At 40.6% G+C, this 14,894-nt stretch overlaps 1 protein-coding gene across 1 annotated transcript in view; it reads left to right on the forward strand.

The window, feature by feature from the left end:
• The first annotated feature begins 8,719 nt into the window (after positions 1–8,719).
• RLF (RLF zinc finger) overlaps positions 8,720–14,894 on the forward strand; it is an 86,649-nt gene continuing 80,474 nt past the window's right edge. The window contains exon 1 of the mRNA XM_003989897.4: positions 8,720–8,992. Coding sequence (XP_003989946.1) covers positions 8,756–8,992 — 237 coding nt within the window. The 5' untranslated portion in view covers positions 8,720–8,755. The remainder of the gene's footprint in view (positions 8,993–14,894) is intronic.

A 14,894-nucleotide genomic window follows, 5' to 3' on the forward strand; every position in this document is an offset into this window, starting at 1 on the left:
GAATAGTTCTCCAGGGGGAATCTCTGGCAGGGAGGAAGACTGCAACAGCCTCTGTGGGGTTTTTGAGTTTCCATCTCCTTTGAGGGTTCTCTGCCTTTGGGACCACCGACCCTTCATCAAAACACAGTAGCAAAGTCTCCTAGGAAGGAACACTAGACTCCTGGGATCCCAAGGACATGATGAGTCCAAGGGAGAGAGACTGGGAGGTTGTGGTGACAGTCATGGGGGCTAAGCATTCAAAGGAAGTTCTGGAATATAGACATTGGTCCCTCACCTTGCAGCTACTCTCACCCTCCCTGCTCTTCTGTGACCTTTAGAGGACCTCATGCTGTGTTCTGTATATGTTCCCATTTGCTGGGCAGGGGTAAATGGAAATGGGTCAGAGAAAAGACAGACGGAAGAAGGTTTCCTGAGGACCAATGGATTGGATTTGGAACCTAACCTGATTAAATCTTGAGGAAAGGAAAGAGAAAAACAGAAAGTCATTATAAATAAGGCTGGGTATGGAAGGGGGTGATTTAAGATCTTCTAGCTCCCTTTACACAGATCCTACCCTCCCTAAGCAACCTTCTGATGCTAATTTTGTTTCCAAAGTTGACTTTTCTATAGGGATGCCATTATATTTCTTAGGGTGAATTAGTAAGTTGGGCTCTTGTGACTTAATCACCACCTAGATGAAATGATAGAGTGAGTCAGTCCACAATGTTTTTTGAATCCGAATAGATGAATCTGCACAATGAAACTACCCTAAATAATCACTTGTAAATGTGTCGCTGATGGTGTATTGAGAAATATCCAGCTTCATCAAGGAGAACCAGGAGTATCTGTAGAACTAGAATATGACTAAGGAAAGTTGCAAATAAGTTAACTATATTATAATTTCTGGGAAAGAATACAAAAGTAGGGACATCTTTTATTTATGAGATATATATATATATATATTTATTAAAACATTTTTTCAGTTTATTTATTTTGAGAGAGAGAGTGCACAAGCAGGGGAGAGGCAGAAAAAGAGAGAGAGAGAGAGAGAGAGAGAGGGTCCCAAACAGGCTCCGAGCTGTCAGTGCAAAGCCTGATACACGGCTTCATCTCAAAAACCATGAGATCATGACCTGAGCTGAAATCAAGAGTTGGACGCTTAATTGACTGAGCCATTCCACGCCTGTATTTGTGACATATTTCTGCCCTTAGGACAGTACCTGAAACATAGCAGACCATCAATGAATATTTGTTAAACAAATGAAGAATGCCACTCAACACTGCCCTTCAATTTTCCTGCACACATTTAGTAAGTATTCTTTCCTGTCTCACTCTGAAACAATTCTTTTTTTTTTAATTTTTTAATTTTTAAAAATTTACATCCAAATTAGTTAGCATACAGTGCAACAATGATTTCAGGAATAGATTCCTTAGTGCCCCTTACTCATTTAGCCCATCCCCCCTCCCACAACCCCTCCTGTAACCCTCAGTTTGTTCTCCATATTTATGAGTCTCTTCTGTTTTGTCTCCCTCCTTGTTTTTATTTTTGTTTCCCTTCCCTTATGTTCATCTGTTTTGTCTCTTAAAGTCCTCATATGAGTGAAGTCATATGATTTTTGTCTTTCTCTGACTGGCTAATTTCACTTAGCATAATACCCTCCAGTTCCATCCACATAATTGCAAATGGCAAGATTTCATTCTTTTTGATTGCTAAGTAATACTCCATTGTAGATATATACCACGTCTTCTGTATCCATTCATCCATCGATGGACATTTGGGCTCTTTCCATACTTTGGCTATTGTTGATAGTGCTGCTATAAACATTGGGATGCATGTGTCCCTTCAAAACAGCATACCTGTATCCCTTGGATAAAAACCTAAGGGCAGTTGCTGGGTCGTAGGGTAGTTCTATTTTTAGTTTTTTGAGGAACCTCCATACTGTTTTCCAGAGTGGCTGTACCAGCTTGCATTCCCAGAGAGCACATTTTCAATCAAGAGCTTAGAATAGATATGGAATGTGAGAGAGAGAATGGGGATGAGCACGACTCCAAATCTTTGGCTTAAGCAGTCAAATGAACCCACTGTCATTTACTGACAAAGGAAAGGCTTTGGATAAGTTTTGTGTGAGCTGCCTGCTAGATATGTAGAGGAGACAGTTAGGAGGCAGAGTCTGGACATCAGTACAGTGGTAATGGTTAGCAGGTTCACTCTTAGTATTTTCAGGGTCAGGACCAAGAGCACAAATGGTGGTCCATATACCACATGTTATAACTAACTTAACATCACACTGTTAGATAAAACATGTTCTATCCTTCTGTCTTGATAAATATACCTTTACAACAATAAAACCTAAAAGGACACATAATGAAATTGTGATTTTTGTGGCCAAATTTTGGCTAAATATCACAAAAAAAGTGAATTTGATTACTATCATACCTGTCTGACTGTTCCATTGATGGATCAGGGATGTTTAGATAAATTATAAAATACATGATAAATGATTACATATTTATTCCATACAATTAACTTTTCTTGCCTTAGCAAAATCACTAATCATATTGTTATAATAAAATTTTTCACATAGTTTGTATCTGTGGGAATAATGAGCTAAAAAAGGATTGAGAATAAAAGATAATTGTATTCAAAATGTACAAAGTGTAAATATATTTTGATAAGTTTAAAATGACACTGTTGGGCCGCCTCACTGGCACAGTCAGTAGAGCATCTGACTCTTTTTTTTTTCTTAATTAAAAAAAAATTTTTTTTAATGTTTACTTATTTTTGAGACAGACAGAGACAGAATGCGAATGGGTTGGGGCAGAGAGAGAGGGCGGCACAGAATCCGAAGCAGGTTCCAGGCTCCGAGCTGTCAGCACAGAGCCTGATGCGGGGCTCAAACCCACAAGCTGTGAGATCATGACCCGAGCTGAAGTCGGACGCTCAACCAACTAAGCCATCCAGGCGCCCCTTCTTAATTTTTTTAAATGTTTATTTATTTTTGAGAGAGAGAGTGACAGAGCACCAGCAGGGGAGGGACAGAGAAAGAGGGAGACACAGAATCCACAGAATCCCAAAGAGGGAGACACAGACAGCTGGGATCAAACCCAGGAACCGTGAGTTCGTGACCTGATTTGAAATCAGACGCTTAACTGACTGAACCACCCAGGCGCCCCTAGAGCATCCGACTCTTGATCTCAGGGTCGTGACTTCAAGCCCCACGTTGGGTGTGGAGCTTATTTTTAAAAATAAATAAATAAATGAAAAATAAAATCTTTAAAAAAAGGAAAAGAAGAAAATAGAAACTGTCAAAAATTGCTTTTTGTGTTTTAAATGTTATTTTTGCTTTAAAACATTCAGATTATTAAAATTCAAAATAACAAAGTACGAAAACATCAGAATTTTATTACATTAAAAAAGGTTTTTTTTAACATTTATTTATTATTGAGAGACACAGAGAGACAGAGCATGAGCATGGGAGGGGCAGAGAGAGGAGTAGACACAGAATCTGAAGCAGGCTCCAGGCTCTGAGCTGTTAGCACAGAGCCCGACACAGGTCTCGAACTCAGAAACCATGAGATCATGACCTCAGCCAAAGTCAGACGGTTAACCGACTGAGCCACCCAGGCACCCCCCAAAATATCAGAATTTTAAATCAAAATTGTATAAACAATGCAGGAAATAGAAAGTTAGCCTTTAAAAACCAAATTGTCTTATTAAATATTTTTATACAAAGTTATTCCCAATGCATTCCCAATTCATTGAGTATTGACAATGTAAAGAACCAGTTTTTCCATTCATTACAGCTAGACAAATACACACATGATATAAAATTTCACGGTCAACAGAATTGTTTAGCATTGCGGAATTTTTTTTCAGCCACTGTGGGAAATTGTACTAAATCACCAATTGTTTCCACACCTTGAATCGGAACAGGTAAAGAGGCAATTAAAAAAAAAAACAAAAACATTTCTGCATGGTGCACCTGGGTGGCTCAGTTGGTTAAGCATTTGACTCTTGATTTTGGCTCAGGTCAGGATCTCAGGGTTCATGCAGTTGGGCTCTGTGCGGACAGCACGGACCCTGCTTGGGATTCTCTCTCCCCTTCCCTCTGCCACTCCCTCTCCTTTTCTCTCTCGCTCAAAGTAAATAAATAAACTTTAACAACAACAACAACAGTAAAAAGGAACATTCACTACTACTGGGAAATAATACTTGGTTATGCAAGAATACGTTGCACCTGTGCTAAAGAACTGAGCCACCCAGGTGCCCCAAAACTCAGTAAATATGTAATACTAACTCCCCGTTCTCCTTTGCCCCAACCCCTTGCAACAACTCTTCTACTTTTTGTCTCTGATTTTAAATCCTTTAGGTACCTCAGTTAGGTGGTATCACACAGTATTTATCTCTGTGATTTATGTATGTCAGTAAGTATAATGTCTTTGAGGCTTATCTATTGTGTAGCATGTGTCAGATTTTCCTTCCTTTTTAAGACTGAGCAATATTCCATTGTATGTATATGCCACGTTTTGTTTGTCCATCCATCCTTCAATGAATGCTTGGGTTTTTCCCATCTTTTGGTGATTATGAATAATATTGCTGTGAATATGTGTATACAAATATCTGCTCAAATCCTTGCTTTCAATTCTTTTGATGCCTTTCCATTTGAGGACACAGAGCAAAAGATATGGAGTTTGAATAATGCTAGTTATAAAAGTAAATAGAGTTGTACTTAAAAACTTTTTTTAATGTTTTATTTTATTTTTTGAGACAGAGAGAGACAGAGCATGAGCGGGGGAGGGTTAGAGAGAGAGGGAGACACAGAATCCAAAGCAGGCTCCTCACCATCAGCACAGAGCATGACAAGACACGAACCCACAAACTGCAAGATCATGACCTGAGCTGAAATCGAGTTGAGTGCTTAATCAACTGAGCCACACAGGCACCCTTAGGGTTGTACTCTGTGATGAGGGCTGGATCCTGAAAGATAGAGAAATCTATGTGTTCTTTAATATAGTTAGTGTGTGTGTGTGTGTGTGTGTGTGTGTGTGTGTGTGTATAAAGAGAGAGAGAGAGAGAGAGAGAGAGAGAGAGAGAGAGAGAGAGAGATTTTTGCCAGGGCAGGGCCCTTCTTGGATGGTTTTAATGGGCCTAAATATGTAAATGGTATTAGAACTGGGTGGGTACAGGGGCGCCTGGGTGGTTCAGTCCGTTGAGCGTCCGACTTCGGCTCAGGTCATGATCTCACCGTCTGTGAGCTCGAGCCCCGTGTCGGGCTCTGTGCTGACAGCTCAGAGCCTGGAGCCTGCTTCGGATTCTGTGTCTCCCTCTTTCTCTGTCCCTCCCCTGCTCATGCTCTGTCTCTCTCTGTCAAAAATAAATAAACATTAAAAAAAAAAAAAGAACTGGATGGGTACAGCAATGAGTGTAGATAGAAAAGAGGTTGAAGGGCTGTGCCTGGGACAGCTAGAAATCAGAAAGAGAAGGGAGAGCAAGAAAAGAAACCACGAAGAAACACCAGGAAAGTATGGAGACTTGGAAGCCAAGTGAAATCCAATACTGGGGAATGATCAACAAGGCCAAATACTGCCAAGAGACTAAATAAAGGACTGAGAATTTGCCACTTGAGACAACAAAAGTAGAAATTACTGGTAACATTAAAAAAAAAAAAAAGGCAGTTTCAGCGAGGACTGGGGATGAAAGCCTGGCTGTAAAGGGTTCAAGAGAGAATGAGAAGAAAGTGCAAATAGAGGATTTGGCCAGCTCTTTACAAGAGTTTTTCTACAAAAGAGAGCAGAGATGTGGGACGGAAACTAGGGGAGGATGTGGTGGAGTGAAAGAAGTCTTGTGGTTTTTGTCTGTTGTTGTCTTGTAACAGTGGCATGACCACTGATGGTTCTGCATCTCCAACCCTGCCCACAGACATATATCCAAGCGCATCCATTTGGGTGTCTCATAGGGAAATTAAAATTAACCCGTCCCAAACAGAACTTTCGGTTCTCTCTCCCTCTTTTCCCAATCTGTTTCTTTCCTTAGTCTCCATCTTTCTCAGTAAGCATCTTTGCCAACCATTCAAACTGAAGGCCATTCCAGATTCTTCTCTTTCCCTCACTCCTCATGAACAAAGCATCGGCCTGTTGGTTCTGCTTCCAAAATGTATCCTTAATCTGTTCACCTTTACTACTGGGACTGCTGCAATAGCTTCTCTGTCTTCCTTCTTGCCTCCCACCACCTTTTCTCTACGTGGTGGCAGCAGGAGTGTAAATCAGATGATATCATATGACCACTTAACGCTTTTCGGTGGTTACCTGTCACACTTTAAATCCCCACTGCTTGCCTTGAGCTATAAAGTCCTATATTATCTGGCCCTTTTCTCCTTCTCCAACCTCATCTCCACCACCTGCCCTGCCTTGCACCACATTACAGATACACTGATCTTCTTCCCACCCCACCGCATCCTGCCTTTTTTTTTTTAGGCCTAATTATTTTGTATGCCAAAGATACAAAAAAGTACAGACAATTTTATAGAAAATCATGTGCCTATTACCTACATCTAACACATTAATGTTTAGCCACATCTGTCCATTAAAATATGTTGTTCTCTGAATCTCTGTTAGCTGGGAAAGTGCCCAGAACATAATAGGTGCTAATCAATCAATGTTGATGTATGCAGCTTACTATGCTGATGTATGAAGTTTTAATTCATTCATTTACTGGCTGTTTATTTTTTGTGTGTGAATATACCGTAATTTGTTTTTCCATCTTTCTACTGTTGAACATTTAGTGTACTGTTGAACACTAATAGTGTTGCAATGAACATTGGCAACATAGTGTTTAAGAGGTCAGATTTGGTGGCTCGGGTAGGTTAAGCGTCTGACTTCAGCTCAGGTCTTGATCTCACGGTTTGTGAGTTCGAGCCTTGTGTCGGGCTCTGCGCTGACAGCTCAGAGCCTGGAGCCTGTTTCAGATTCTGTATCTCCCTCTCTCTCTCTGTTGCTCCCCTGCTTGTGCTCTGTCACTCAAAAATAAATAAACATTAAAAAAATTTTTTAAGAGGTCAGATTCTATGGTAGTTTTTTTTTTTTAAGTTTATTTATTTATTTTGAGAGAGAGTGCTCAAGCTTGGGCGGGAGAGGGGCAGAGACAGAATCCCAAGCAGTCTCTATGCTGTCAGCGCAGAGCCCAGTGCAGAGTCCAATGCCTGGCAATCTCATGAACCATGAGATCATGCCCTGAGCCAAAATCAAGAGCCAGTTGCTTAACCAGCTGAGCCACCCAGGCACCTCTAAGAGATCCGTTTCTGGAGCAGACTACTTGGGATTGAATTCCGGGCACCATAATTTCCAAGTTGTGTCACTTTGGTCAAGTTACTTAAAGTCTCCATGTCTGTTTCCTGAATTATAAAATGAGGGTAAAAATAGTAACTTTTCATGGTATTGTTAGTAGGATTAAACGGGTTAAAATATATAAAAAACCTTATCTCAATGAATATCAACTATTATTATTATGAGGAATTGCTGAGTCACAGGACATGTGTATATTCAATTTTATTAAGTGATTACCAATTAATGCCTCCACCAGCAATATATAAGTTCCATGTTTCTAAATCCTAAAACATGGTACTAATGGGTATAAAATTATGTATATATATAATATACACATATATATTATATGTGTATATAATATATATGTTATATATGTATATATTATATATATGTGTGTGTGTGTGTATATATATATATATATATATATATATATATGTTTATTTAATCTCTACACCCAATATGGGGCTGGAACTCATGACCCTGAGATCAAAAGTCAAATGCTCTTCTGACTCATCCAGCCAGGTGCCCCGTATATTGTTTTAATTTGTACCTTGATGGTCACAGTGAAGTTAAACATCTTTTCACGGGTTTATTGGTCATTCTTATTGGTGTTTTGGTGAACTAGCTCTGTATATCCTTTATTTACTTTCCTACTGGATTGTTTGCTTTTTTTCCTTTTGATTTGGGTAACTTTTCGGATATTAATCTTTTGGCGGTTTTATGTATTTGAATACCATCTAGTTTTTGGCTTGTCTTTGTGTTGCATCTTCTTAAACTTCTGTTGTTACAGAATTAACTAATTTTAATGCAGTCAAATCTAACAATATTTTCTCACACGGTTTGTGCTTTCTTGGGGCTTATTTAAGAAATTCGTCCCTATTTTGATATCCTAAAGAAATATTTCCTGAAAAATATTTCGGGGCCTGTAATCCACCTGGGATTTATTTTTGGATATGGTTTAAAGTAGAAATCTAAATTTTCTTCCTATTGAAAAAGTTGCCTCAGCCCCATTTCCTGTAGAGGTCATCCTTTCCCTACTGACTTGTAGTGCCCATTCTTATAAACCACCTTCCCACGGACCTAGTCTTCATAACCTTTGCTTATTTTCTTTCCACCGGGGGATCCTTATTCTCTCTTCCTTCCGATCGCAGCTTAAGCGTCAGGCCGCTCCAGTCTAGGTTATGTCTACATGTATGTCCAGCTCGGTGACCCCGTGACTCCAGAGAGTCTGGAAAGGCTGAGAGAAGTAGGTGTTTGGCCAGCTGCCGCCAGGCTGTTGCCAGGGCGGCTGTCGGGAAGGCCGCCGAGAGGAGGAGCACCCAGAGACCCAGTGACGGAATCCGACCCGCGCCCGCGTCGCCAAGGAGTGCGTCACCACGTGTGGTCGAACGGGGGCGGGGCCAGGGCTGAATCACGTGGCTTGGTTGCCTACGCGCTGCTGGGCCGTGGGAAGATGGCGGACGGAAAGGGAGAAGCCGCCGCCGCCGCCGGGGCCGGGGCTGAGGCTCCGGCAGGAGCCGGAGCCGGGGACGGAACCGAGACTGAGTCCATGGCTCGGGGTCATCGCCCTGCATCTCCGGCTCTGGGAGCCCCGGGACTGCGACCGTGTCTATGGCAGCTGGAGACAGAGCTGAGGGAGCAGGAGGTGTCGGAGGTCTCATCTTTGAACTACTGCCGGAGCTTCTGCCAGGTGAGGGGCTGACTGGCTGGCTGAAGGCGGCGGGGTGGGGAGGCCAGGGGAAGAGGCCTCGGATCGGTTGCCGCAGCCGGGGCTGGACTGAGAGGCGCCACCTCCGTGTCTCGCCGCGCCCCCAGGCCGGGAAGGCCCAGCTCGGGAAGCTCGACCGCTGGCCCCCCTTCACCACTGCCCGACTTTGGTCACCGCCAGGGCGGGTTGCGCTGGGCCAGACTGAGAACCCGGAGGGCGCCGGCGGCTCCCTGGAAGGGCCGTGCCCTGTCGCCGTTGCCTGTCCCCCTGCCGGGTGGTTGGTTGGAGCGCCATTGCCTCCAGAGAGATTGATTGCTCGTTCCTGCTGGGAGATCCTTTTTTGAGTGCAGATCTCCAAACTGGAAAACCTGAGTTTTCCTGAATAATCCGGAGATATGTGTTGGGGCCAGAGACTTCTCTTTGGAGTCAACGTCATCTGGGCCCCTAAAAGGTCTGACAGTTGGCTTTGAAAGGCGTCTTGGGCTTTCTCATTAGTGATTGCGGAGCCCATTGGTTGGTTGTGTTGTTTTTTTTCTTTCTTATTTTATTTATTTATTTTTGAGAGGCGGGGTGGGGAGACTTTTAAGCTGTTCTTTCTCTTCTTCTGGATTCCTTTGAGGATTGTGCTATCAGCAGTGAGGCTAGTGAGTTAGTGGTGGCTATTTAGGGTCTTTGAGTGGAAGAGGATTGAGAAAGATGTGGAGTGTGGTCTCTTGGCAGTAGTATGACCATTTCTGTGCTATAGTGGGTCCTAACCTGTGGTTACATACATATTTATTGGTATGTTTAGTTTATAGTCTCCATGGTCACTTCCAGATTTTTGTCTATAAATTTAAAGATATGCCATTATTATTTCTACTTCTGCTATTCTATCGGGTTTCAGGACCAACCCTCTGCTCCTCACCTGGTGTATCTGAGAGAATGCAAAATAATGGTAGTATGTTGGTACTTGGACTCTTGATGAGTAGTTGAGTGTGCCGAATACATTGCGCTGTTGCAAAGTTGTAATTGGGGGGGACAATTTTGCTCTCTTAGTCCAGTGGAAAATAAAAAATTGGCTTGCTTTCTTGCTTTTCTCCTTCCTCTTTGCTGAGCCAGAGACACCTCATCTCTTTGAATGGAATTTTGTCCATGCTCATCTTTTCTATACATTGTATCATTAGCAGTTTTTATGTCTACAACCTGCAGCATTTGTCTGCACTAGGAAGTGTCCCGGTGTAATTCTTCTTTGCTTCTATGCTAGTAATGAGCATTGGTGCTTAATACATTTATTCTGCGAACTTTTACTGACTGCGTTGGATGATGCCAGGCACTTCCTCGAGTGCTGAGGAAACGTAAGACAGCACTTACCCATGATGAGCTTACAGTTGGAAGGAGGTGGTAGACGTAACAGTATTTCCAGAACAGTTTTGGTAATGATGGAAAAGGAGGTGTTGTAGAGACAGTGGTAAGGGGATAGCCATCATGGCACATCCTAATGGAATGGAATGACAATTAACTAGTAAAAACAAATTAAAAGTTTAACTGTGGACCGTACTGTGTACTTAGAAGTAACTGGGAGAGGCCTCTTTAGATAGGGTGGTCCAGGAAGGCCCTAAGGCTGAAAGGTAAAAAATGAGTCTTGGGACTGTAGGGGGAGGGGAAGGGAGCATTTGAATGCCAAAGGTAGAGATGAGAAGGAAAATTGAAGCTTTGGGAGAATGGGAAGCTGATTGGACAGGAGTAATGGGGAGGACGACAGGAGAAGAAATCTGGGTTTGGGGAAGTCTTCTAAGCTTGTGTTGTTATCTTAGAAAGATAACAAGAATGGATGTAACTACTTAAGTTGAAGCTTGTCAGAGGATACCATGTATATATCTACATATCTATATATTTTGCTTTATGCCTAGTGCTTGCAGCCCTCATCTCATTTTAACTGAATGTTTTAATGTCTTGAGTCTTGGTGACACCTAGAAATGTAAGGGCACAGAGGAATTTAAAAAGCAAAGTACTTCTGTAATTTGTCTTTTCTGTGAAGATTTCCTTTGGCCTGAGGTTTTTCCCCAAACACTTTTTTGGACTAATAAACGTAATAAGAAAAGATGTTCCTGTAATCATGATGTGTTATAATAGGAAGCACATTGGATTGGGAGCTAGTCGGGTCCTATTTGTGACTCTACCGCTTATTAGTTAATAACCTTGGACACACTGTGCCTATGGAATTTATTTTGTTTCCTGGCCTTTATCTCCTTATAATGCTTTATACAAACAGTAGAAGAGAAAGTTTATATACAACTCTTCACAATATTTGTCAGAATATTTTGGTCACATTTTTTCCCCGGTAGTCCAGATAAAATCAACTCATGGTGCCCTTGTTCACCAAATACAGAAAAAAAATTTCAACATTTTATGATGAAGGAGGAACAATTTCACCATTCAGATTTGGTTGGATAGCTCTTGGTTTCACATTTGAAAGGCAGAATAAGATTTATTCATCCACTCTTTGTGGTGTGCCTGACGTTGCACTAAGTGCTGGATATAGGAACATGCCCTCTAGGAGCACTTAATGTGTAAAGATAGGTAGTAGCATCATAAAGGCCTGATTTGTGCTCTCCGGGATACTTAACTGCCACAAAAGTATTTTCATCAGGTATTTAGTTTAGAAATCTAGAGATTTAGATGTACCAAGCACATCCCTCCTGCAGCAGGCTGGGACCATATTCTCTCCAGCTCTTGCAGTACTTAAAAGAAATGGGTCTATCTTTGGAATTGCACCAAATCAAGAAATAAACCAACATATGAAAGGATAGAGTAGCTTGTCTCATTCTGGGCATGTTTTCAATTTTCAGAAGTTTGTGAAGATGATAAAAATGAAATTTGAAAAGTAATAGTTACTAAGAAAATGATACTTAGATCAACTTGTATTCAGTGAACATTTGTATTCAATGACAATGGGATGTGGCTTTTCCCTCTTTTCCCTCAATTTCTTTTCTGAAAACACTGTCTGCCAAACAGTGTGGATGAGATTAACTCCAGAAAATAGTCTTTCTTTGTTTTGTTGAAAAATTGATGGCTATCCTCTCAAGTTTTTGCTATATTTTGGGAATCAAGATTCCTAAAGTTTTACAACTGGTAGTTCTATTTGTAATACACATTTTGAAAGCTTTTTAAGTAACATTAACAGACTTGAAATTATTGGGTGAATGATTATACTTTGAGAATACCAGGCAAAGTAGTTTTATGAATAAATCTTGTTGATATGAAACTTTTAGGTTCTAAACTAATAGTGACTTTATAGATTTTTAAGAGTTAAAGTAAGTAAGTACTGCATATATTTCAGTTTCTCCTGGATTTGTGATTGAATGCAAAGGGTCTGCTGGCTTCACCATTTAAACTAGCTATGTGACCTTGGGTACGTTATTTTCTTTAACCCTTAGTTTTCTCATTGGTAAATGGAACAATAATAGTACTTACTATTATCTATGTAAACATATTGTTTATGGACTAAATAAGACAATCTAAAAAACTGTTCCCAGAATTGTCCTAGTTTTCCAGATTTCTTAGCCTTCGAATAGAAAGTCTTCACCCCCTTCCTTACCTCCAGTTTACTTTTCAGCTCTTACCTAGCCAATCCCATCACCATAATCCTACTCTTATTCAGAGGTATTTTACTTGGAGTCCTTGGACCAAAATTTCTCCAAGTACATTATTTTGGGAAAGCTGACTTTAATTTTCATTTGATTCCTCAAGATCCAAGATACATATTAGGCTTCGGTAAAAATTTACCGATTGATTGATCTCCAGAAGGATACTTTAGCAAGATCTCAGGTCAAGTAGTCTGCCTTTGCCTTTCATTGTGCTGTTCTCTCCTTTTTTCTCTCATTTTCTATATGGCGAATTTTCCTTGTTTAGGGCCCAGTGCAAACACCGTCTCCTCTGTGAAGCTTTCTCTAATTTCTCTAGACTTCCTCTTAGATATTTGTCTTCTTTTGATGCTTTGTACATACTTTTAACTCTTGCTTTTCTTGCTGTCACTGGCTTAGTCCAGGTTTCATAAATAATGTCCTGTTGCAGCAACCTCTTCACCAAGCTCCCTTGCTTTCTGACTGACTTTATCTACACTCCATTCTGGTATTCTTTCTAAATTGTAAATATAATCTCGTTAGTCACTTTGTTCCCTGAAATTCTTCAATGGTTTCTTACCCCAAAGACAAGATAGAATTCAGACTTACCAGCCTCACCTGGCAGACAAAGCCTTTTAGAATGTGGACACTGCCCCCACTCCCCTTCCCCAGCTCCCACCTTTCCAACCTTTTTTCTTTTTCTTTTTTTTTTAAATACCTTTACTACAGTATCCATCTCTAAGTCTGCCTGATTAACCTAGGGTCCTCCCTTCTCCATCTGCTTATTTATCCTTTAAGAACAGCTCAAACATTAAGTCTTTGAGAAGTGTTTTATGATTGCAGCAGACAGAATGAGGTGATTCTTCGTGTACTCCGGTAGCATCTTGTACATAATTGTGGTACCTGAATAGTTGTTTCCATGTTTGTCTCTTGTATTGGCTAGCAAACCAACAAGAGTAGAGGTCTTATTTAGTCTTTTTTGTATACTTGGCACCTAGCAATTAATACAATGCCTGGCACACAAAACTAATTTGTTGAATGAATTATATTGTAGAACTTCATGATATACTGAAGAGGTTAGTACTTCAAAAGAAACACCTGATGTAAAATCTGATGTAAAAAGCAACTTTATCATAAGAAACAGGATAAAGGAACAGGATAGACACTCTTTGCTCATCTCTTGGAGGCGTACTTGTGAACTTAGCCTACATTCATACAAGGTACACATTTACATGTGTGGAATGAGGAGTAGTGTTGGAGGGAGAAAATTAGAGGCGTTATAGCATTGAAGAAGAGTTAGCAGCCTAATAAGGCAACAGTTTGGAAATGTTGAGATGGGGAGTTTCAGTTAATTCCTTGAGATTGGTGACCATGAAAACTCTTGAGATTTACTTCTCATTTATTTTAAAGGATTTTTAATACATTACCTTTTCTTTTTGTGCATTCTAAATAGAAACTAGATGACAGGTGGTTATAATGGCATAAACTAGCTTTGCACCGCATATGACCAAAACATAATTATAAATGTGACTATGAAGCAGTGGGAATTTTGGATGCTGTCATTTACTTGGTACCACCCAGTCTCTTTCATACTAGTGATTTTTGTGTCTACCTGTGCTTCATGCTCTTCTGAACAATTTTAATAAAAAGTCTAAGTAGAAAGCACCACTTGTTTCAAGCCTGCAAAGGCATTGGTCAACTAAAGTGTGCTTTGTTTTCACTTAGTTCTAGACACCTGTCACCTCTCCCAGAGGCCTTCCTTGACTGTCTTGTCTAAAACAACACTTCCCCATCACCTTCAACTCCTGAACACTGCTTTATATTTCTCTAAATCACCGACTACTATCTGATGTCTATGACAAATATGTCTATTTATCTGTCTCTGCACCTGGAATGTAAGCATCAAGAGTGTGTTGACTGTTTTGTTTACCCAGTGCCTAGAATTGTCCCTGGCACTTAATGGGTACTTAGTCAATATTTGTTGATCTTTTATCTCCTTCCTTCCTTAAATCTCTGACTAGACTTCTTAAGAGTAACAAGTCTTACCTTTCTTTATTAAGAAATAGGGAAATTAAGAAATTCTTTATTAAGAAATACATGTTTTGGTCAGCCAGTTTATGCTGCTTCCGAGCAGGGATCAGGTCTTACTGTTCTTTGTATCCTAATTACTAAAGAGTAGAACTAAATTTTATTTATGTTTTTTTTTTTTTAATGTTTATTTTTGAGGGGGTGAGGGGCAGAGAGAGAGAGGGAGACACAGAATCTGAAGCAGGCTCCAGGCT

The sequence above is a fragment of the Felis catus genome, chromosome C1 (genome assembly GCF_018350175.1).
Source record: "Felis catus isolate Fca126 chromosome C1, F.catus_Fca126_mat1.0, whole genome shotgun sequence".
Taxonomy (NCBI): Eukaryota; Metazoa; Chordata; class Mammalia; order Carnivora; family Felidae; genus Felis; species Felis catus.